The 25,292-nt window shown below is 40.9% G+C and overlaps 1 protein-coding gene across 14 annotated transcripts in view; it reads right to left on the reverse strand.

Annotated features, from left to right (window-relative positions):
• DTNA (dystrobrevin alpha) overlaps positions 1 to 25,292 on the reverse strand; it is a 235,224-nt gene that overhangs the window by 35,025 nt on the left and 174,907 nt on the right. For 4 of the 14 annotated variants that reach the window (XM_042797867.1, XM_042797868.1, XM_033001153.2 and 1 more), the window contains 6 exons: positions 22,312 to 22,417; positions 19,378 to 19,544; positions 16,755 to 16,879; positions 13,602 to 13,610; positions 11,385 to 11,465; positions 2,995 to 3,087 (listed from right to left, as the gene is read on the reverse strand). In XM_042797867.1, coding sequence (XP_042653801.1) covers positions 2,995 to 3,087; positions 11,385 to 11,465; positions 13,602 to 13,610; positions 16,755 to 16,879; positions 19,378 to 19,544; positions 22,312 to 22,417 — 581 coding nt within the window. Of the gene's footprint in view, positions 1 to 2,994; positions 3,088 to 3,720; positions 3,799 to 9,415; positions 9,506 to 11,384; positions 11,466 to 13,601; positions 13,611 to 16,754; positions 16,880 to 19,377; positions 19,545 to 22,311; positions 22,418 to 25,292 lie in introns of all 14 variants that reach the window. The other 10 variants (XM_042797864.1, XM_042797863.1, XM_042797865.1 and 7 more) reach the window with 6 other exon arrangements.

The following is a 25,292-nucleotide window of genomic DNA, read 5'->3' on the forward strand; positions in this document are numbered from 1 at the left end:
TTAAAAGTTCTTTTGTGGAATCAGACACTAAAGATGAACTTAATTAAATATGAAGTATTGGTTTCTCATGCTAAAACACACTTTATGATCAAGCTACCCAAAACATCTGGATAAGGGATACTTTTTCTACCCATACAATTAATCTAGATAAGTCTTTCTCTTGTTTCTTAATTTGCCCAGGAGTGATGGATTCTAAAAAAACCTCAAGTAGCTCATTAGCCTTTGAGGGATGGAAAGGAAAACTTGTACTTCTAGTTGTGGTATCAAGTAACTGCAGATTATAAACAAAGATAAGCAGTGAAAATTAATGAAATTAATCACACCACACCCACCCCCTTCTACCCCTCCCCCAAGATAAATACTAGCTACACTTAAAAGAGAAAGAAGGTATACCGGGCTATATTGAACTGATCATTAGCTACTATAAATTAGCCTGGCTCAGTATCTAAAATAACCCCAGCTTGTTTTGTTTTGAAATGCTACTATATAGCTCTTGAGATAATTTTATGTATTATGACCAATGTATATCTGTAGGTTTTTCTTGCAGATGAAGGTCCAGCTACAATCATTCCTCTTTTCATCTTTGGCTGCCAGTAGCATCTGAAAATATGGGATGGCACGTACGGGTACGTACAGGTGGTATTTTGGAGGCAGATACAACAGCTGGGCCGGCTAGCTGCAGCCTCCCCTAAATCAGAAGCTACCTGATTACGGTTAACGACACGCTTTGCTCAGGTTACCAAATATCGTTAAGCTGCAGGGTGACATAAGGTGAACTCAGCACCCTCCTAACAGCTGCTGCGCGGGTTTTGAGCCAACTGCATCCAGCCACTTCGGGGTAGGGGCAGAAGGGGTTCCCCCCTTTTCCTGAAGATGCCACCCCAGGCGATACGAGGTGCAGCAGCTGAGCCTCCTGCAGACGCCTCTCCCTGAAACTGGCTTTGCACAGGAGCTCCACGATGGCAAGGCTTTCTTCCTCTTGTCTTTATCAAAATATAACAATGCCCTTTCTCTACTAGTGGTCTCGCTGCAACACAGCAGAAAGTGGCAATGCAGCACAGTCTGATGCATGACTAAGACTGCTGTCCCTCTCGGTTACGTTTCTGTCAAAATCTAATTGGTATCTTATATAAATAACTGAGATTGTTTCTCACTGAGGATGCTGTGACTACAGTGATTTAATGTCAGTAATCACAAGTTATGTACTACGCTTTGCATCGGTTATTTAAACAATTTAGGCCATTATCGCTCACACTCTATTCATTCCTCAAAAACATTAAATTTGAAGGATGTTATGGCACATAATTTTTATGTGCGTATTTGGATACAAATGTACTGTGACTTGGGAAGGGTGGCTCAAAACCTTGAAGGAACAGGTTGGAATATATGGGATAAAATTCAGAGGATGAAGATGGTAAAGATGAGGCTAGGCACTCAGAAGGGTATCTAACTGGTGGTCCTCACTGAAGCTTAATGAATCACAGACATGGCATCCAAAGCATCATTCCTGGCGAACCAGGCTAGCACCAAAAATTACTCTAAACCATGTCCGTTCTTTGCTCTCCTCTTGAACAACTGTATCAAGTCAGTCACTTGTGGCAGGCAGGCCCACATTTCCTTCTCCCTTTCAATCTAGACCGAGCAGTAGCGTACTGCTGTCCTCAGTCACGGTGGGGCAATGACTGGTCTACACACATGCCCCAAAAGCTTGTTTCCATGGTGTAAATATTACTCAGTAAGTCTGCTTTCTGGAAGTTATTCTCCAGGAATGACATTCCCCTTCAAAATGTTTTTGTTTTGAAGAAATGGTTTTCATTTTCCTCACTAAAAGGTAGTTTGCTTTTTTTTTTTTTTTCTCACTGGCACATACCAGTGAGCTACAGAGTTAGAGAAGCAGATCCAGAACAATGAAGGCAGACTGTTTTTTTCCACTGGGCATGGCAAATTACTCCCATTTTCAACTGGAGCTATACACAGAAGTGAATTTTGTAAGACTGCAGAGAACCACTGCATTCACCCTCCCAAATGAGGTTGCTTGTTGCCTTCTACACAGAAGAGTAAATGGAGAGTTTCTCCTAGCCTGGGAAATACTCTGCAGTAGCAGTGCAGGAAACTGAAGGGTTCATTATGAGTAAAAGAAACCTCGTGAGTATAGTTTTGTTAGAAACACTGTACAGTTTTCTGTTCAGCACTACATTTTCTAGGGCCATGTACTACGCCGCTCACCACTTTGCTGGTTCAGAGCCACAAAAACTCAAGTTTTGTTTCACTTGGAGAGGTGAGCCAGTGTTTCCCCTCCCCGAGGTGGCTGCTGCAATGCCATCTGCAAGTGCTAGGACAGCAGGTGGGTTTAGTAGACAAAGCTCCTTATTCACTCCAGCAGAAACAATGAACTACATTCAAGATGTCCATTTAAAAACTGTCATACCTGAGTCTGAATGAGAGAAGGACAAATTTATATACAAGATTCAAATAATGCAGAAATCAGGCAGATTTAAAAACGCCTGACATACATTAAAATTGAAATTAACTCCTTCCTTCACTAGGTTAATATGCAAATTCCTATTATTACTATTATCATTATTCAAGTACTATTATGATTTCTTACTTTCAAGGTAAGGTGAAGCTCCAAATTATATACTGCTTCAAAAATTTTTACCTTGAAAACTTGTTAGTCATCGTTGTATGAAGATTTCTGTACCATCACCAAGTCCTGCACTGTCTACAGCACGACGTCGTAGATCGGTTTGTAGAGCCATTCCTAACTAAGCAATTATTCACAATACTTTGCTACTAAACATCACTAGAGGGAACAAGAGCAACTGCCACAATCCACCAACTTTGGGAGGACATACCCTGTTTTCATACGCATTCCCTTTAGGTTAGTGCTCATAAAGAGCTGCTTCAGCTTGTAGCCAGGAGGAAACAGTGAGAGCATTTGGCCGGCCAACGTCCCTTTCCTGGGTTCCCCAAAGGTGCCAAACCTGCACTAACCGTGTGGGGTTGCTCTGCAGCATGTTGACATACAACCCGATGAGTACATGTTCATCAGCCAGCCTGTCTGCAACATCGAGGCTGTACTGTAACCTGAAAGGGGGTCAGGGGGAGAGAGGGTGCAGTCCGGACAGACAGAGGGAAATAAACAGAGAAAGCAGGAGCAAGTAAGATTGCGAAATGGGAATTTAGGAATGAATACTTAAGTGCTCTTAGAAAAAAAGAAGAACAGAACCCAAAACAAGTGTAGAAATTATTTTGTTATTATTGTAATTTATATGTTAAGTATTTAATGGCTTAGGATGGTAGAATCCCACTTGATTGCAGAGCCAGCCTCAGAAATCAGCGAGATGCCAGATTGGGCAAGGGACTGGAGCTGTACAGTGCCATTTATTTCAAAATATAGCAGATTGTGAGGTCGGCACTATTTGCTTTAATATACTATGTATTATATATATACATTAAATACACATATGTTACACACATGATTAACATACTGAAATCACACGTTAGATTTACTCAGAAGTGTCTGATCAAGACCTCACGCATCCAGGTGTACATAAAAATATTTAAACATGCCCTACTAAGCTCATTGGGTTAATTGGTTATCACAATTTTCTCAGGAAATATGTTTACAGAATATATTAAAGGCGGGAGGAATAGAGGAAAAGGTTTTGGTTTAGCTGTGTTAGTGCAAGTTACGAACATACTCTCTCTTTAACTTACCCTTTGCCTTTCAAGAAAGCTGGAGCAGCCCTAGCCAGCAGTTTGCTCTGCTCTACTTCAGTATTCTTGGAAGAAGAGCTAGTTAATAAGACAGGAAAACTAAGAAGAGGGTAAACAGTGATGTCTGAAATTAATTACAGAACAGAGTTTGGAGAAACTCATTCAAGCACCCTGAATGAGGGTAACGATAAAAGCTTTAAAAATAATGATAGAAGCTTTAAGGAAATGCAAAGTCAGGAATTAAGAGTTTTCCCTCCTGTTCTCCAAAAGCAAACCATGATGTCTTCACTACAGAAAAGACAAACAAAATGTGCTTCTCTCCTAAATAGAGAGCTGAAGGCTTGTGTAGTTTCCAGGTGGAGTCCAAGATAAACATCATTTTAAATGCAGCTTTCAAGCCTGGAAAGCTTCACCATAACAGTTAAACTGCTTTTCTTCACATTTGCCATAAAATAGTTTCAATAATCTATGGAAATGTGCTTATTCAGATCCAGTGATGGGATACACCAGTTTAATTTCCAGAAGTACTAGTCTTCTGCTGATTTGAAAAAATAGATAGTTCATCAAACCCACTTTTTTTTTTTTCCTAATTACAGTATTTAATGAATTGCAGTAACTGCATCTTTGCCAATGCTAAAATATCCATGTTAATAAGATAACACTGGCTAAAAATGGAGATTGAAATGTTAAGTTTTTCTTTCAAGCTGCAGCATTTTTGGTTTAAAAAACAATATAGCAGCCCAAAAATACATTTTACTTTCTTTAAAAAAAAAAATTATTCATCTTTATTTTTAGGTATGGCTATTGATACTGTAAATATCTTTGATGAAAAGATAGGTGCATGAGGATACATGCACATGTGCATGCAGGGGTGTGTGTCTGTGTATATAGGCAGATGATGTTGCACAAATGTGATGCATGATAAATCTGAGCAGATGTGGCTCTAACGGACTGAAGATATAAACCTTTACTATTTGGACGAAGAAGGAATTCACTAAGATGAGGTATGTGCCACTCCCCTCCTTTGGCGAGGCCAAGGTTGGCAGCAGTGTTCTAAAAAGAACTGTGCAGAAGGGTGTCCCAAGAACCCAAATCCTATTGATTTATAATAAATCTGGAAGATAGCTGAATGAAATGCTGTACTGCACGGAAAGAAAAAAATGCTTGCTTCACATTTCTGTTTCCATCAGCATGCTACTTATGTGCGTTGTGCTTCCACTGAAGTGATACCCATGCAGATAAACATGCTCCATGCCACCCAGAAGGATGCTTTCCACTCATGTTTTCTTCCCAGTTACAGAAGGAAAATGCGTTCAGGGGCTATAGGGTGTGCCATTTTGTGCCATTTCAGCCAAAAATGCAGCTTTTGGTTCTTAAAGGAAAGATAAGCATATTGCCACAATGGGAGACCAAAGACCCCAGGGCAGATGTTGTGCTTTGCCTTCTAACAGTGCAGTGTGATGCCCCCTCTACCAACCATAAGTTCTCCTCTCGTGTGTTCCAGAAGCAACATAATGAGGGTGGAGGGACAGGTAAGCAAACGTTACTCATTGAGCAACTGGTATCATGTCTATCAATATCCATTTCCTTCTTCGTTGATTAAGCAAGCTTGCATCTTCCAACCTCTTCTTACGAGCTATGTTTTCTAAGCTTTTCTGATGTCTGGGTGTCTTCTCTGGACTCTGTCATGCTGCTTAGCATATTTGTTCCTGTGCTGTTGCCCTACACTGGGTGCAGACCTCCAGGCAGATGTCTCCTTCTCCAGGAAATGAGTTTTAATGGCTTTCCACGTGATGTCCCAGGGTCAGATGCGATCTAACAATCATATTGCTGACTTCAATTAGTTTGTGGTTCACTGCAACTGCTAGGTCCTCTGTTAAAATACTTCTGTCCATCCAATTATGTTCCATCTTTTATCTGATTATTTGCTTCCTTGCTACAGCACTTTTCACTTGTAATTACTGCGTTTCCTCTAACTGATTTCAGATCATGTGGACATCAATTACTATCATTGCAACTAAGCTAATTTTTTAATTTAGAAACTGTTCTCCAAGCACTCCTTCCCATAACTACTTCAACCTTTGTACCATCTTCAAATTGCATGCACTCACTCTATTGCTCCCGCTAGGTCATTACAAGAAATAGTGCACAGTTTCTGTCGTAGGATAGCCTTCAAGAATCCCAGCTGATATATCCTCCTCCTAGAATGACAGCAAACTTTTGAAAATGTAATTACTGATTTTCAGTCTTGCTCTTATACTGATTTCCCCTAGTCCATATTTCCTTTGGTACTTCTGTGTTGTCTGGGACTATATCAAAAGTCCTCTTAAGGTCAACCTGTATCGTATCTGCTGCTTCTTTTTCACTCACTGGACTGCTTATCCAGTCAATGAAATAAATTAGTTCCATTTGACATAATTTGTTCTTGACAAATCCACGGTGGTTACTTCTCATTGGTTTATTATCCTCCAGGTGCTTACTAAATCCTTCATAATTCCAGTATCTTTGGATACCAAGGTTAGGCTGTCTCTTGTATAATCCCTTCGATCTTTGTCTCTGTTTCTGCCTTCAACCTTTTTTAATTTGGAAAAGCTGACATTTGTCCTTCTTGTTCTTCCACCTCTTCCTACATCCTCCACATATTTCCCAAAATACAGCTAATACTTCAGAGGTTGTTTTGGCCACAGTGGGTTTCTCTGGGTCCTACCAAGTGGAACATATATTTTAAAGATGTATTCCTGTTAAATTGGAACATTTTGTAAGATGCCAAAGAATGCTTCCCCACTCAAACTAAGAGACAAAACCTCCAACTCTGAGCAGATGTCTACAAAGATGTAGACCTAACAATATTGGTGTAAATGTTATACTCTTTAGTGGCTACCAAACAAGCAGACACATAAGCCTTTCCTTTAGCAGGTAGAATATTACTGATGAAATAAGGAAGATTTTTATCTTGTTCTGAAAACGACATACAAAGGCAACATGCAGTTCAAGACTACCACACTCCTTAGAGAAAGAAACATGGACAACAGCATGTTTTGCTCCAAAGCCAGCTGTTGTCCAGAAATCTGGCCTAATTTCTTGTTATGCCCAGGTAGAATATCAAATTACTTTTTGCTTTTATGTGGAGTTCAAGAAAGGCACCAGCTACTCTGACTCAGCATTAAATAAGACTCAATTTCTCCTTGGCTATGGGGCTGTGGGCATTTGATACCACAGTGCATTCTTTCTATCTACCACAGAATTGCCAAGTAATTTCAAGTTCAACAGAATGTGCTGCATCACTCCATTTATTCCAGTTTATTACTCCTTTAGAAGAACTAAATGTTTTAGTGGGGGGGGTGGGGGGGGGCAGGGGACAGAAAAATGCAAGACAAAATGTTCTGTTTCACCTTATCGCACCGTAGCCCTATAATTTGATAGCTGAAAGAAGACATTTATTAAGAAAGAGATCATATCCATCACTATGGTAGCTATGTACTTTAAGGCAGAACTGGCAGACTGCAGCTTGGGAACAAAAGAATCCAAATAAGGAAGAAAACATTAATTCAGGGTATAGAGTTATTCCTCTTGACTGGACAGAAGTTTCTATAATGCCCAAGTTACCTGTTTTGCCAGAACATATCCAATTCACTGGTTTTGCAAGGGCATTACCTACTCTGCAGCAATATTCCCTTGTTCTGCTGCCCTTTAGGTAATTGAAGATCACAAAAACAAATGTGGGATGAAAACCTGAATATTAGCTACAGTAAAAAAGTTATGGGACTTGTGGTTTTAATCACATACTACCAGTCAACACAGCAGATTACTGTGATTTGGTATTTGGGAGAAGATCACAGATTTTTTTGTTTCTTCTTTTCTGAGTGCTTTAAAGTTGTTCTTAAGCGGTACAGAGCATACTGTTGATATCAATTTGCACGCTGTATATATTTAGAAGAAAGGTGCTTGTAATTTTTATGCCGACCTCCTCATGAAAGCTTTCTTATGGACATGGTGGCTCAAACTAAGCAAAGCAAGCAGAGAAATTTTAAGGGATTTTGATTCTGCAATGGCTTAAAGAAACTAAGAAGCATCTCAGGGAAAGCCTGAATCTGACCTCCTCTGAGCTTTGGAATAATTGCATACCCATCCAAAATCAATGCTTCAGATGCAATTAAACTGCAAAGAACATATAATGTTCAATCTCCTTTCAGTTGTTGCCCACAATTTGTCATTGTATTTACTAGTTATTAAATATTTCTCCTTTAATGAGATTTTTCTTCTTCCTAGTTAATTTCCCTTTTTCACCCATGAATCCAGAAATGAAGATGATATTTTGCTGAACTTATGAGACCACATCCATTTCCAGCATCAGAATGACTTGCTGTGCTGAATTCAGCATTTCCTGCTACAGAGAGAAACTGGTTGCAAATGGTTATGTTCTTATGCGAATACAACTAGCTGAAAAAAAAACCACATGGGAATGCTACAAATGACAGTCTGTGCCAATTCTCCTCTGCATAAACATTGTAATTGCACAAAAACTTTCTTTAAAGCTATCTGAAACCTCCGGACTAGATTGTAACACAAATTAAAGTAACCGTAAGTTATCCACAGTGAAAACACAGCCAGCAGAGCTTTTAGCATTGCTTAAGTTCAACTAGAAATTTTACCCTGAGTTTGTACAATTTTTATTAGAATATGAATCACAGACCATTTAATATAAAATCAGCACAACTGCAAACAGAGCTGCCATAATCTGTTTCTTTGATGTATGAGAGGATGAGCTTCCACTAATGAGGCCTGATTTTCCCAGGGCAATAATAATAGTAAAACCTAAAAGAATGAATGAAGATACTGTGACTAGTCTAATACAGATTGAAGAACTTGGCATTTAGCAGAAAAGTACCTTGGTCTCAGTACTTTCTTACTGAATTACGGCTAATGCTCATGGATTAATCAAAAAAGAAAAAAAGAAAGGTCACTATACTCCACAGTAAAAAAAAAAAAAATTGCGGAAACTGTTCTTATCCACTGGCGTATTTCTTTTATGCAGAATTAAACAGGGTCTTCCTTGAGGTCACTAAGATGAGAGGGAATGATGGAAAAATGGGTGCAGCAACCAGAGGCATCAGTCCAAATCCAACGCTCGCTACATAAATGGGAAGTCTTCATCAGCTTCAGTAGGATTTAGATCCACCTCTTCTGTGGCCATTTTGTAAAGCAAAGCAAAAGGGTCTGGGGAAGGTTATTATCAAGCAGCACTAACTGCAGAACAGTAACCACCAGCAGCGAGAGCCATGGAAGAGGAAGAGGAGGCTGTCTGTGAAACCTGGAGTCGTTTCCAGGCTCTTGTGCAAGCCTCTTTGTTCCTTGGTCAAGAATGCATCAGGCAAGTCATATATTGATGATGAAACCATAAAGGTGTATTTTTTTTTTGTTTTCAGAACAATGCTTCCAAATTCAGATACATTAATATTAATCCTACGTGAAAGGGTAGAATGAAAATTTGTGCTGTGCAGAAGCAAAAGAAGTTGGCAAAGCTCAGAGCCAGCAGGAAGTCTATTCAAAAGACTAATTAGAGCCACAGAAAACCTCTAGCCCACCGCAGCCTTCCTTAAAGAATATCTTTTTAGTAGTTTAGCAGAATTGCTAATGATCTAGTGCATGAGCTACAGAACTACGGCAATTAGTGGGTTAGTGCTCTCATACTGACCGTGAATTGTTGTGAAGCTGATTTACATACAGCCTTATAAGAGAATGCTCATCAGCCACAGGACTGGCTGCATTTATACCCTCAAGTAACCTGAATGATTCAAACAACGAAACCTTGTTAATACCCCAAGAAGTATACACAGAAACCAGCGTGTTCAGAGTGGGTTCATGACAACAAACGCAATTGGTAACCGTTTAGAAAGGATACTGACTTGACAGCTGGTAGGATGCTTTTTTCCTTTGTTTTTTGAATAAAAAAGTGCAAATTAAATTTATAAGAGTGGAAAATAAAAATAATGAGGATAAACTGTCAAACACTTAAAAACCCTGCTAGGTTACTGAAAAAAAAAAGTTACAATAGCTTCAAAGCAATGACACTGCTGGTATATTGACATATCAGTGTACTGTTAACTCTAAAACTGACTGCTGCATCATGGAAACTTTTTGCTGTGTAAGGATGTCATATCCACTTCTAAGTAAGTCTGGGTACCTATGGTTGTGAGGGTTTTATTGTCTCCTGCCTTCAGGGGATTCTCCATCAAGGAATCCTTCCTCTAGGAGAACAGGAATTCGAATGGCCCACGGATCATATACGCTTAATCCTGATAGTTGAAGACAGTCAGCTGAATTACTAAAGAACCTAAAAGTAAAATAATCAGGATCTTTTCATATGTAAAGAAAAACAAGCAGCACAGTAGCTAGTGCTGTGATTATTACTGCAGGTCCCTGGCCTAAATGGCAAAGCATACTTTTGTTGAATGAGCACAGGGACTTCTTGGTGATAAACAGAAGCAACAGCTACACTCATAAAGAGCATTGCTCTTCATGACCTGTCCTGCAGATGCCAGAAACAGATTATCCTGCCTTGCCCTGGCACATACAATTCCATATACTCCAACAGCAGAAATGAATATGCATTTGCACTCTGTTTGTACAGGCAGCAGATCTGATCTTGTGGGCTGCTCTGGGGCTGGCTTTCGAAAGGCATTGCAGTCACACACAGCAGCTACTTGCACTAAAATAACACCAAGAGCTTACTGTTTATAGCTCCTGGTAGAAAAGTTCATAAATCAGAGTAGTAGTAGTAAACCATACTTACTCTGACACCGCAGTGTGGTACACTGTGGATTTGTTTCTGGTGTTACAAAATGTAGCCATGCATACTCAGAGATTGTGTTTGGTTATTCAGGAACGCTGAAGCACTGACACGTACAGCAGGAACCAAGCATTAAAATGCACCCAAGGAAGACACATCACTCATCTTCCCCAGTAGAGCAGGATCTTTATTTATTTATTTTTTTTTTCCTGCCACCTTCTCATCTATATGCGTTGGTAGGCTTACACAGATCGGGTGAAACAGCTAGCAAACGCTACACACATATTTTGGCTGCATGAGCCAAAATGCACTCTCAGATGCAAGCACCTTCTCTTTGGGATTAATGTTTCTAACCACTCTTTTCTGGTATGGTGGCTGAAGGGTCACCGTATGCCAAGACTACTCTTTCTCTCTTGTAGCCTTAATGAAAATCTGAATGGTTTAACAGGAGCACGGATGTTTTGCTCTGTCTTGCAAGAATGAACACATTTTGTCTTTGTTTATATCGTATCTTGCAGTACGATGCAGGCATTCCCAGTAGCCAACGGCATGTCCCAGTTTGTGTTCCCACAGTGCTGCTACAAAATGGTTTCTCACCAACAGCTCGTTTTCAGGTTGCATGTGAGCACATGTAGAGTGACATAATGGTTCAAATGAGAACCAAAGTTCTGGGCTCTGTTGTGAGGAGCTTGGGGTGCCCTAACTCCAGCTCTTCATCCAGATATTTCGGTATCAGCCCAAAATAACCAAGGCATTTCTCTGCTCATGTCTGTTAATTTCATAATGGGTTTGTTTTTTTCTGAGGGAGAATTGAAAATTTAACCCCCTACCAATCTCACATAATGGTTTAACATAAATTAGGACAAGAACTCACCTTCTGTTTGCAAAAGGACTTCCTGAGGGAACAGAGTGGGAGAAGAGTGTGTCGTTCATGCTGGTTACAGGTCGGGGAGGCCTAGAAAGTGGCAAAATATCCAGTTGCATTAATTTTGCAAAAAAGAAAACTCATCAGCAACAGTATTTAGAGAGAATTAAATGAGCTTCTTGTTAAAGTAACATTACTACTAGCATCTTCTGCTTTAAGTAGCAATAGTTCCAAATTAAAGACACTGGGTTTTTAATCTGGAGTCGTTAAAAACACAGTGTTATTTAGGCCTGGAGAGAAACAGTGCTTTTGTGTGTGCTGAGGCGAGTTTTAAGCAACCTGCTTGATTTTTTTTTCCTGCTTTGGCAAAATAACCGCTATGCCATTTTTTCTTTCCAGAGCCTGCAGTCCATGGTGCAGTCACTGCTTTCAACCAGCTAGGCTGAGCCCTGGTAGCAGGTTCGCTGTGGCAGCACGGGTGTTGGCAGGGGGTAACTGCCAGGAAATTGCACAGCTTTTCCTGGGGTTACCCCTGGCACTAAACGCCGTGCTACCTAACTACATAGCGACTCACAGCCCTCAGTGTCCCATAAAATACATGTAGAACTAAACTGACTTGACTGCAAAGCTTTTCAGTTGGCACATCAAACCCCCAAATAAAAATTTAAAATAAGTATCTGGTTTAAGAGGACCCATTAATAACAACAGTTTTATTATTACATTCTTTATTTCCTGCTCTTACTAAAAATGAAATGAGAAGGAATATTTCCTCTTTCTTTTATTGTCTACCCTTAAAAAATATTTTGTGCATAATTTTTTTGTTCTGTATCCATTAAGGAGAAATTTCCTCTTCTTAATGGACTTCTTATGCAACATTAGGCAAAAGATATCAGCTTTCTGGAAAAACTAAAAAATATGTTATTGAAATCACAGAGTTTTCAATCAGGTATGAACAGAACCTGAAGCTATATATAATTCAGACTTCAAATTGTCCAGATTTCAAGTTGGTTGATATCCCCTTTGAGCTCTGTCTTGCTTTCTGAATGCTGATGTGCAAATCAACATATATAGTAGCCACCTGTAAAATATTCTCTGGGCTTCAACTGTGCAAGACAACTGGTCATCCAAACCATTTGTAAGAAATGAAGACAGACAGTTCTGCACAGAAGCAAACTATTACTGTATGTTTTCTTTCTTAATTTAGAACTATTAGAAAGCGAGCACAACTACTAGAAAACTTGTCTTTGACAAGTCCAAATGGATTTCTCAGCATGAGAATATCACACTGATTTTAAGAAGTTTAAAACTGGGAACAGAAAGATGTAGGATTTGGCATGTTATTTATATGAAAATATAGTTTTAGCCTAACCCTGCATCTGCAGACCCATGTGAAAAACTGAAGTTCTGGTCAGTCACGAATTTGAGAAGCAGCACTTTGTGCTATATGTACTCGTGGAGAAGTCTTTAATATTACTTCTCATGGACTCCATCAGAGCTAGGAAGAGCTTGGATGAGGCCATGATCAGAGCCAATCCCCTGGAAAGGTCATTGTGGTACGAGTCTTGAAATACAGAGTTTTGAAAATATTATTTGAGAGAATACTCAGAAACGAAATTTATTTAATAGGTAAGCAACCGGTATTTTGTTGCCTGGGAATTGTAAACTGGTAATTGATGTTGGAGAAATAGTTCACACCAACTACATGTGGCTATGGCATTTTTCGTTTTCTCAATGTAATCACTGTTCAGTGAACACACGCAAAAACTAATTGGGCACAGGCCGGGGTTTCTGAAAGATGGGTCCAACCTTGGGCTGTGGAGTCCTAAACAGCAAAGGAGAGGGGAGGAGAGGCTGGTTCTCAACAGTGTCCCAGAGAAGGAGGCCGGAGGAGTGCTCCCCCCTTGGCAGAGGTTGGGCTCTGCTTTGCCTTGCACCCAGTCCACCTCTACTGACAGAGTAGGAAGTGGGCACCCATGGACTTCAGCAGATCACCACATACACACTTCAGGTTAATGTCTTCTCTAAGCTTTATCTCAAAATAGGGGTGGAAGAGAAAGCTTCTAACCCCCGAAAGAGCTCTTCCCTTCCACTCTGTCTGTATTCAAATCCAATTATTTATTTGGCTCTGGAGTCTGATAAAAAGTTCAGGATTGGTAGTAATGAGATTATCACATTTTTTCAAAGCTTCTTCCTCCAGTAAATGTACTAAAGAAGAACAATACTCACCAAGTATCTCTTTTGCAGCCAAAATGAAATGGAAAAAAGATCATTAATTAAATTGTCAGTTTAATACGCATGTGGGCTAAGTAGTGCATTGGACATACTCCACTCTTATGACCCTGATTCTGCAAAAATCATGACAGCCTCCACACTTAAAAGGTCATCGATCTGTTTACATATGCAGAATTACTCTTGTGTACAAATGTCTATGAACTCCAAGGCTTTGCTAAGGTTTTATGATTGGCATTAGTTTGTCAATTCCTATATGAAGAAAATTGTATTAAACTCATCTGAGCTTTCCCAAGGCAAGTTTCTTAAAGGCTGATGCCCACTGTCACATTCCTCAGGTTAAAGCTTGAGCATCAACTGGATGTTCAAACACACATATGCAGTCGTGTGATGTGATAAGACAAGAACAGCAGACTTTATGGTAAAGCAAAGGAGAACTCAGCTACTGATTATAAATGTATATCTTTCTGAGGTTATTTCTAAACTTCTAGAAGTGAGTGATTAAGCTTTCCGATAAAAGTGAGCTGATGATACTCAATCAACTTTCCTCAAGGAGGCAGAAAGCTCTTAATAGGCTATGTAATAAATGCATGTTATAGCATAACACATATCCACAGTAATAAACCAAATTAAATAAGAGGAATTTTCCAAAGTGCTCCATGCTGGTCTAACCTCTTCACACTGATGTCAAAAATAATGCTCCCACAGGCTTAGATGGAAACGAAGTCAGGCCAGTGCAGAACGCGTTCGAAAAATAACTCCATGATGCACTGGCTGCACCATTTGTCATCTCTGCAGTCTGGTGTTTTGTTTTTGTTGCCACTTTTGTGTATAGAAAGGAAAAAATGAACCCTCCATTGGTGGAGGGAGTCTCTCCATCAGGTTAATGAGGTCTTGATAACTGCTTCTCTCTAGATGAGCCTTAGATGTGTTTCTTGCTTAATTGAAAATTTTGTGTGCCACCAGTAAAAGAAAAAAAACATGCAGTCTTTCTGTCTGGTACCACTCAAAGGTGGAAGAACAATGGAAAGCAAAGGCTGTCTAGTAATGCAGAGAGTACTTGTCCCCATTTAAGCTATAAGCTAAGAAAAGAATACTGTTTTGTTGCCAAAATTCTTCCATTTAATGCACACATAAAACCCTGTTTGCCTGGATTCCTGCCCAGAGCTGTTTCTCTCAACTTCCATTATGTTTAAAAATAAAAATCACATCAGCGAGAAGATATTCTCAATGAGGCACTGTAGCATATCTCCCCTCAGCTAATTTATGTGAGTTATGCTGTAGATCATGCTACCTCCACAACTTACAGGTTTTTCACTCATGTATCATTATAGCCAATATATATTGCCAAGTTATATTGCCTTCATCTATGAATAAAGAGAAACTCTATCATAAAACAAAATAGATGGTTGTTCGTTCTCAGATCCAATCACTCTAAATTATGTCTGTATAGTTAAGAAGAAGAAAAGGTGTTAATTTCACAGCAAAGATTTGGAACAGATCCTACTCAATTATGGTACCTTCCCCTTGCCTTGACTAAATGCGTTTAATCTATTCACAGTAGCCCAGTTTTTCACTACCTGTTGTCTTCTGACATATTCCCAGGCATTCGAGGGCCTCAAGCCAACAGGGAACAGAGGCTTCTCTTTCAGTTTCATGCTCCCTGATCTCTTTCCATTTCTCTTAAGGATGGCCAAGATCCGCCCTGTGAAATGATCCCTGACTTGCCAGCAGTCAGGCTTTTATACCACGCACAGCGGTGGGGTAGTTCAGTAGATTCAGCTCCCGATGATTTCTTCCAGAGAACAACATCCTCCCCGTTACACCTCAATGAGGAGGCGCAGGGGTTTTAACTGACAGTCAAGCCTAACAGGGATTTGGCACTATGTATCTACCAGAGGCACCTTCTGTCTGAAGAGCAGAGCACTCTTTTACACCTCGAAAAAGTCCTGCTACCACCACACGAGGAGGACCATCAGCACGATTTAGCCTTAAAATGTCAGGTAGATTAGGTGAACTTCCCAGGCGCTGCACAGCCCACAGTAGCCAGTGTACACTTGTCCTTAAAGATGCTACATACAAACATTCAGTACTGACAAAAGCAGATAGGTGTAACAGTTACAGACTGGAATAGTTCCAGCAGCCAGTAGTGGGGATATGCAGCATGCAAATACAACCTTAATGGCTGCTGCCCGAAATGCTTCAGTCAGGGCCCCTGGCAAGATGGTTAAGAAAGTTATTTTCTTAAGAAATACATCAAAATAAAGGAAAGACTTTAAAGGCAGTATTTTTGGATAATTTTTCCAAGTTAATTTCTTTGTAAATTTCTTCCAACCAATGTCTTGATTTTTCCTGAATTCTATGGTAAATTTAACTTTTTAAGGACTCAGGAAGCAAAGGAAACAAACTGATAAATGAGAAAATATAAGCAACTGCCACTATGGATGGTGGACATGCTTTAGAAAAAAAAAAAAAAATCCAAAGTGATAATTCCCCAGCTCTGCACAAATATATTTCCTCCCTGCTTTGAGTTTCTTGACTCCTGCAGAGAAAAAGTAGTGACACAAACTACTAAACCAAAAAAATAAACCTGCTTTCCCAAAATATCATAAATGTAAATATAAGAGACTCTCTTCAAGTGACTTGGCAATTAAAGACACGCTTCCTAGACTCATAGCTTCAGGGCTGGGTGAAGCCACAGCTCCACTAAAGTCAGCGAGAACTCTGACACTGATTTCAACAAAACTGGTCAAATTTCACTTTTGTCTGGTGCCCTGTGTCAAGACATACCTGTGATACACTGACGTTGAGAATCTCTAGATGACAAAACTAACGTTCTCAGCATGAACACATTCCCGAGTGCTGAAACTTTATGAAATTGTATGGATATCTCTTGAGGAGAAGGGGGACATAACAACATTGTGTCCCAGTACTTGGTTACATGCACATATCCCACTAACTTCTCAAGTGAAGTCACACCAGAAGAACATTTTTATAGGAAACACACCTATCAGCAAATTCACACTTGTGATGCATTGAGCCTGATTGGCCACAGCTGCCTCCTGTTTTGTTCAGAGCTATAGTATCTACACTTGGTGAAAGCAATTCCTACAGCAAAGCTTATTTTCTCTACAGCACACAGATACTTACACAATATGAGCCAGGTTTAGAGGTTTTTCAGGCTGGTCAGGGAACATTGGGTGCAAAGGTTCACGGCTGGAAGCACAGCTTAAAGACTTGCTAAGTGCATTAGTTAGCTTCTTAGCAGGTGATTTCTGGGAGGAACAAGGAAGGTAGAGGTGGTAGAGAATCTGGACAAGTAAGGTGCATACTGTTTCTGCTATAAGAAGCACAAAACAACAGGAAGCTCCACGGCTTACACACGTATCGACTGACATCCCTCTTGCCTCCCTCCCACCCCGAGTGTCTGGTAAGGCAAAGGCTGCTCAGTTTGGGGGAATGACTACTCTTACCTTCAAGGGCCTTTAGAGGGTACTTGGAAGGTAAATCTATATGGACAGATGCAGCTGCCATGGCTTTTTTGCAATGCTGCACTCAGGTAGCATTAAATGAAGGACAGCACGAAGCTAAGAGCTGCCTGGATGGGGGCTGGCTCGTACCTCACCGTCTTGGGAGTGCAAGCAGAACAAACCTGTGTATGTCTGTCCATACAGATACACTCTACGGGACACTGTTTCCTTCCTAGTTGTGGGCCAGGCACAAGGCTGCTATATTCTTTCTCCTTGCTAGTATTTCCCTCCTCAGCTCCAGCACCCTGTACTGTTTAGCTGCTGTTATAAAGCTCCTCTTCCACCTCCCATGGCTGCTGCAGCCCCTGCCACACCAGGGAACGGGAAATCTGAGACACGTGCATGGCGGGAATTGCCCCACCATGGTGACAGTGTGCCAGAAGTGGCTGGCCTACTGTCACCGTCACCAAAAGATTGGGAGGCTTGGCACAAGAAGCATGCTTTTCACTCTAGAATCCCATTCAGTGAGTCTAGGAAAAAAAAAAAAAAAAAAATTCTGCTTTCTAGTTTTGTCTGGACACTCTTTACAGTTGAACGCTTTTTTAAGGAAGGGCTTGGAGATCTAGGGTGTCTTTTAGGCTGTCTGAGAGATTCTCAGGGAATCTAATCCACCTCTCTGTGATTCATCTTTTCTGCCAGTAAAACAGGGGTAGGGATCCTTACACTGTCTCTACCCCCAAAACACAGCTTTACATGCTGAAATTTTAAAACCATTTTGGAACTTAACAGGAATGGTATTGCATCTGTGCACACATGTCTTGCATCGACTTATCACTGTCATCAAGATGATAATGAAATATTTCTACTACAGAAATCCAACCTAAATATGTAAAATTCAGGCTTTTTCATTATAAATGCCATTTCACTCTGAATTGAGAACAGTTGAGTTCCACAGCACCCATGAACACCTTTAATCTGCCTGTGGAGCTCAATAAAGATGCATTATGGAGAATGCTAGCCAGGTTTGAATAAATGCTAATGAATATTACAGAAAGGCAATTTCAAACTTGAAGCAAAACAGTTGTTTCTGACAAGGCAACATTTGAAACCGCTAGGCATGTAGTCACATTTTTGTCTTCTGCTGAGCAGAAATCTAAAGTTTTCCAGTTACTTCCTACCCATAATTAAAGCTCCCTGGCTACGGCAAAAAATTATTTTATAGCACAAATTGCTGTTAGGAATGGAGTCAGAGTTATGTAGTGGCACTCTCCTATTCAGAGACTAAACTCTAGCCATTAATTCTTGTCTATGCAACAAACAGCAATTAGGACCCATAAAAACAATTACAGATCCAGACCTGCCGGGATGAAGTGCAGGGCCGTGTGACTGGCATACAGAGCAAACCATGTCAAATTTAACCCTCACCTGCTCCATCAACAGAAAACCAGACATTTTAGAAGTGGTAGACTTCAGAACTTTTGTTGAAAAATACAAAGTGCTGTACAAACGTGAGTTGTTGCTGTATGCATAATTTTCTTTTTTTTTTTTTTTTTGTTAACAACATACTTTTGTAATATTTGAGATTAGGTAGGATTTTTCTGCTGATCTCTGGATTTGAACCCTTAAGGGTTGGGATGCTCTGTGACCAAGGGCTTCGGTTGGAGCTTTGCTCCAGTCCATGGAGAGCTTAGCCCCCAGGTCTGATGCCCTTCAGAGAAGATTAATGTAGCTGTTGATACTTCTCTTTCAGGTTAGAAAAAGCACTGAATTTTTTTGCTTAATAATGAAAAGATTGAAGTGTGTTTTTCCCTACGGTAAACACAACTGTGGATCTAAGCCTGTGACCATGCTCAAATCTACAGCGCCAGGACCATCCCAAATGCCACACATATGCTGCAGCCACTCAGCTGAAAATATTGATGAACGAGCGTTTAAGTATTCATCATTTCATTTACACGTAGCCAAACAGAGCAAGCCAACGACGATTTTACCATGATTCCTGTGGGAATGGGAAAAGCTGCCACGAGCCTGGTGCCCTGCTGCCAGCCCCTCCTGCGCCGCCCTCCCCGCCGCACGCACTGTCACAGGCGCCCCAGATCCTCACCCAGAAAAGACCATTCCCGCCTCCGTGCTCTCCCGACGGCTCCCAAGGCCGGAGCCTCCCTGACAGGGTCACCAATCCGAACCGGCAGCCTGGCTCCCGGCCTCCGTGTGCCGGAGGGCTGCCCGGAGATGCGGCCGGGGGGCTCCTCCGGCAGCCGGAGGGCAAAGCAGTCTGCAGCGAGGCGCAAGCCTTCCCTTACCCATGACGTGTACTCTTTCATTTGGTGCTGGTTGCTGTGGGAACCGCTGGCATGGCCCCTCCAGAAGCAGTCCTGACAGAGCTGGTAATTGTGACACTGCTGGCAGCGGTAGCGAAACCCCATCATGCTCTCGCTGTGGCAGTAGGAACACTCGACGGGGTGGAAGACTGCGCAGGAGAGAGAAATGCCGAGCCATAAACCAAAGCAGAGAAACCCCCAGCAAAAGTTTACAGACAGAGCCCGAACTGAAGGGTGAATCCCTTCTTCGTTTCTAGCAATCTGCAGCGTCGGATGCTGCCTACAGCTTTGATCCGTGAAAACTCGAGTAGCCGCCCAGCAACCTGTGCTAATTCCATGGGCGACGCTTCCCACACCGGGCACCAAATCCTTCATCACTTCTGAGCTGATGTCTGCACCTCCTGCTCGCAGCAGCAAAAAAATGTGTTCAGTGTCTAACAGAATATATGATAGAGGAAATTCATATGTGGCAAAATTCACTGCACCCTTCAGCTGTGTTACTGTGTGTGTGGGGGTGAGGTGCTGGCCCAGGGTGCCCAGAGGAGCTGGGGCTGCCCCCTCCCTGGAAGGGTTCAAGGCCAGGTTGGACGGGGCTGGGAGCACCCTGGGCTGGGGGAAGGGGGCCCTGCCCGGGGCAGGGGGGTGGGAACTAAATGATATTTAAGGTTCCTTCCAACCCAGACCGTTCTGTGATTCTGTTCGATAATACTGGGGGAAGACAAATGTTTTGCTCAGCTGTGAGGAGCTAAAGTGATGCACCTTGGAGGAAAAGTCAAACTCAGCTGTATAATTACTGGAAGCACGAAAGTGTACTTAAGCATGTCGCTGTCTCTTAATTATTGCTGTCTCATCTGTACATCTGGTGTCATTTAGGTACCTATATATGGAGTTGAACACATTGAATCTGGCTTTGGATGCCCAGATTTGGACAGCTGGCCATCAAAGGGACCCGTGTGGTCCTGTTCTCTGTCCCACTCAGAAGCAGACAGTGACAAGGATGCGAGTCACTGAGCACACTAAGGCACTACTCAAGAGATTCTGAAGCCCCTTCCTGGCAATAATGCTATTTCTGTTCCTCTCTCCTCACTACAGCATGTACCCGATTTACCACGGGGTACTGAACATCTCCTTGTTCCCAGGCACCTTCTGCTTTTCTGTTGTAAGGTTCAGTCTGGAAGGATTTGGATCAGTGCATCAGGGTTTTAATTCCTTGCCAGAATTTCACAGCAGGAAGGGTTAGTGCTCTAGGCTGGGGAACAGTGCAAAGCTGGTGAGGGACAGGCATGGATGAGAAGAGCTTGAGGAAGGTGGGGGTAGATAAGTGGCTCTGTAGCCAAGAAGGATTTGAGAACATCACCTTACCAACCTTGGTGCCTTCCAGTGGAAGAGGGATTTACTTGGTACAAGAACACATATGACTTCCTCTTTCTCCTTTTATCACCAAAAACTGGCTGCACACTGCCCCTTCTACCAGACCCCATTTTTTTTGCTGGAAATATGGTGTAAATACTTCTACTGCCTAAGAGGATGAGTATATGTGATCTTCTATTCCTCTTGCCCTTCCTCTCCCCCCCCACTTCTTTTACCCTGCAACATCCTAAAGCTTCAGTGCTGCTGGAGGTAAACCTTCAAGGGAGCAACAACACAGGAATATTCAACAAGCCCCTTACACAACAACCTCTGAGGCAAAATTTTGGGCTGTAAAATTGTTTATAAAAAAATCTATTTATCTTGCTAAATTAATATTTTAAAAATTTTATATAAACTTCTTCCATTTTAAAATACTCCTTTTCTTACATTTAAAGTGGTAGAATAATGACTGTCAGCATCACTGCCTCCTGATGATCATGAGCAAGAAATGCAACATTAGTGATAAGTACACCCAGATAATAAGATAGTAAAAAGGCATTTCTTGTCTTTTTTTTTTTTTTTTTTTTTTTTTTTTTTTTTTTTTTTTTTTTTTTTTTTTTTTTAATTTGTCAATGCTGGTCCTTCTGGACAGCAGAAGTTGGCTGCACTGGAGCTGGAGAACTCCTCCAGATCTACACAAGGAACTGGGCAGTTTGTTGGCTGCAATTTGGTGGTGCACACAGTGAGATGAGATGCACAAGCTTTCTAGCTCTGCCCCTGCATTTTCGGTGTGGCAGCACCTTCTACAAACACAGTATGTGAAGGCTTTGGCTGGAGGACTACACCTATGAGTCTATGTACTTTTTTCACCAGGTGCTCAAGAAGTTGGAAGATGGAGGAAGATGTTACTGTCCAGGGACATGCAACACGCACTGTGCAATAATCAAATGAGTTGATCTTCATGGTCCCCTCCTGTCTTAAAATCTGTGGTCTACTCATTTGGGGGAAAGATAACACTTAAGGAGAAAGAGACACATTACAGAGGAATCCTCCTGTTTCACACACGTGAAGGATAAGGACAAATCTGGAACTTCCTTTTCAGAGTATATTGTCTGGCAGTGTATGTTTAGGAAGAGATCCTTCATAAGGACCTTTTGGCTGGTATTTTGTGTTGCACTGGACATCTCCTGCCAAGAATATTGCATGAACGGAAACTCCAAGCTGTTCCTTCTCTGCTGCCGTATGTCATAGCTAATAAAAGTTGTGGCCTTGATAGTTTACCAAATATAAGTGTGTGAACGGATCAAGGTCTATCTCTCTTTGCTTATCCAGAGAACAGGAGGAGAGGACATGATCAGGTTAATTCCCTGAGCATAGCAAAAATCAAGCCACCTTCCTGGCCAAATGACCAACGGGATTCTTTAAATATTTTACCAGTGACTGTAAAAATAGCACATGGAATCAATCAACACAGTACAGTAGCTCCTACAAAACCATCTACAGTGAGAAAATCACCACACAAAAGTTTACTCTTGTAACTGTTTTTTGGCAGCAGCTCTAACTTACCATTTTCAACATTTGCCAGTCGATGCAGAAGTGGTAACCACACTAGACACTGTGGCGGGGGATCAGACATGAGAGTATCCAAGAAAGTGTTTAATGTGACTTTTTTCTGCTCAAACAAGCAAACAAACATGCACAAAGAATCAGTAATTAGACATATCAAAATGATTTTATCTTGTCCTTACAATAACACTTGGGAGCAAGTTCCAGACACTTTGCTTGTAGCCCTGGTTTGCTAAAAATGAGTGATACTAGCACAGCTTTTCTGGACTATTTTTAGTAGTTCCAATGTATACTACTGTTGACTAGCAGTCCTTTTCACAAGGCTGGGTTGGAAACACCTAGATCCCACTCACTTCAAGACTGTCTTCTAAAGTCATTGCCTGAAGATGCTTTGTGAATAAGGTTGGCATTCAACTCTTCATGTTTTCATGTGTTTTGAGCACCCCATAACAAGTACAAGTGCATGTAGGGTATCACTATGTATTACCAACTTTCACATGAAGAGTCACTGCAGAAAATGACTGATGGTACTCCAGGAAAGAAAATGAAAGAAGGTAATGATAAGGGAGTATAATTTCAAAACAAATACAAGGTAAGGACAGACCATCACAGGAAATTGTGCTACCGTAATTTGAGAAACTATGCTTAGTCTGTTGAGTGATGGCAACTAGTTATGGATGAGCTCTGACTGTGGGATGTTGTGTTTGCATACACTCAGGGACTGCAACTGTTCCTAAACTCTTCACACCTGTAAGCACTTAGAGAACTAGGGCCCTTTATCTCTCAAAGAGATTTAAACTCTAAAATAACCCTGTTGATTTAAAAAGTGTAATCTAGGGCCTAAAGTTTCTTAGGTATCTGGAGAAAGCCATCATAAATCTTAGTTCATTTGTTCTTTCAGACCTATAGGCGATATTTCAGCCTGAGATATCTCCATCATAAATACTTGCTTTTTCCTATGTAGTATACTGACTGCCTAAGTGTGTGCTAAAGTACACACCCGCTGGGTGGTCAAGGATAGAGAGTCTTTAAGAAATTAGCAACTGAGACTTACTTTAAAATAAAATTAAGATGCAAAAATATTGAGCCCTGTTGGGAATGCGTGCAGATATAATTTATAGACATGCATATTTAAGTAGCATCCCCATATCCAAAGGGATTGCTAAATTTTCATATCTGCATAAACTACTGCTTTAACTTGCTGAAGAACTGTGGTTACCCCATGAGGAAGCAAAACAGCAGCTACACAATGACATGTCTCATCTCTGTGTGTTGTGGAATGCTTTTAAGAGCTGAGATTTCCAGATGGAGTGTCTGTGCTGCATTTATATACAATTGCCATCAGAGGTAAAGAAAATCATTATTTCTGTTATACACTAAGTGATCAATGGAAAACATCTCACTCTGTAACAGTCTCAGGGCTGAAATATTGCAAGATATTGGGAAACAGATAAAGATATTTGTCCCTACGAGAAGAGGAAATACTTCAGGCTAGTTGTGAAAATGGTCTTGACTCTTTAATAAACAGAAACAGCCAGAATACAAGCTCTACATCTCACTGAAATACCATCTTTTCTGACAATACCTGCAGTATGAAAGTCCAATCAAACAGCTACCACCTGCTTGTTTTATAAATGATCTTCCCACTCACGGACACTGGATAACTACTTCCCAAGTAGGCATCCTATGCTATCAGCATCAGCTCACAGAAAACGATCTTCCTTTTGGAGCTCTGCTGTGGATGTTTGGCATGGCTTTGCTGACCAATGCCACTAGGAAATGTCTGTGCTGTTTGCAATGGAACTGAGAACAGGAGGAGAAAAAGCAGAATGAAGTCTAGGAAAAGCAAGGCCCTCCAGTGCCCTATACTGTAAAGCTGAGTAGTCTTAAGTCTTCCCTCTGCTCTTGAAGGCAGATAAGCTGGCAGCAAACACACAGACAGTCTAAACAAGCAAATAGATGGGGAGACAAGAACAGCTCTTCCACAGTGCAGTGGGCTTTTGAATGCAGCTACAATTTAAAACCTGATTTGTACCAAATAAAACAACTTAGCTTCACTGACAGCTTTATGGTTGAACTCCTCTGGTGGTCACTGATTTTATGGATCAGAGAGAGCAGTGTCCCTTAAAAGGACACTAGCAGAGCAATTTCCATACGTTTTAAAAGGCATATTTTTCTCCTGCAGTTTTTTTTTCAGCTGCTGGGAAAGTTGAAACTGAAAGCTGTTTTCTAAATATACGCTACATGCAGATGGAGTCTAGGTTTGTGGAATAACACTTAGCCAAGTGCTAAGAAAATGAAGTTAGTGTCTATCCTTTTAGTTCGGGATAAAAAAAGAGAAATAAAAATTGTTTTTTATAATAATAACAACACTTTTTAATACAGATACAGTATAACATCACATTAACCCTACCTATGGGGGAAAGTCGTGGTGATAAAACTCCTTTTTGAGCCACAGATTTGTATTCTGAAACATTAAGTCACTTGCTCTGGCATTTCTGCCCCATAAATTTGCTGATGAGGAAACACTGTTGTTTCTATTTTGAATAGACATTCAATCTAGCAGTGGTTCACAGACGGAGGAAAATACATGGTTTGATCAAACAAACTAGTACAATGGGGAATAATAAAACATTTCTGCAATAGGAAAAATCCTTTCAGATGCAAGCTGAAATGGATTTGACACCATGAGCAGAAGGTCATTCCCATAATTTTTTCTTTTCCTGAAATTGAGGAATCTATGTATTAGGGGGCTGAAAGGCTTCTGATAAGCAAAAGTTATCCATACTGAGAACAAGAGAGACTGCCAAACTTATCCCAATGCATCAACTTTTGATAATGTTAAGTGCAATATGAGACAGTGAAAGAACGATCTACACTGTGAGTAAGATTGTAAATATCATTTATCACAGTGTCATAGGGATATGTTGTTTTGAGTTTCATTTCAAAACTTTTGGTTTATTCCTAGTGAGAGCTTCATG

Source organism: Tyto alba, unplaced genomic scaffold (genome assembly GCF_018691265.1).
Source record: "Tyto alba isolate M040663 unplaced genomic scaffold, T.alba_DEE_v4.0 Super-Scaffold_27, whole genome shotgun sequence".
Classification (NCBI taxonomy): Eukaryota; Metazoa; Chordata; class Aves; order Strigiformes; family Tytonidae; genus Tyto; species Tyto alba.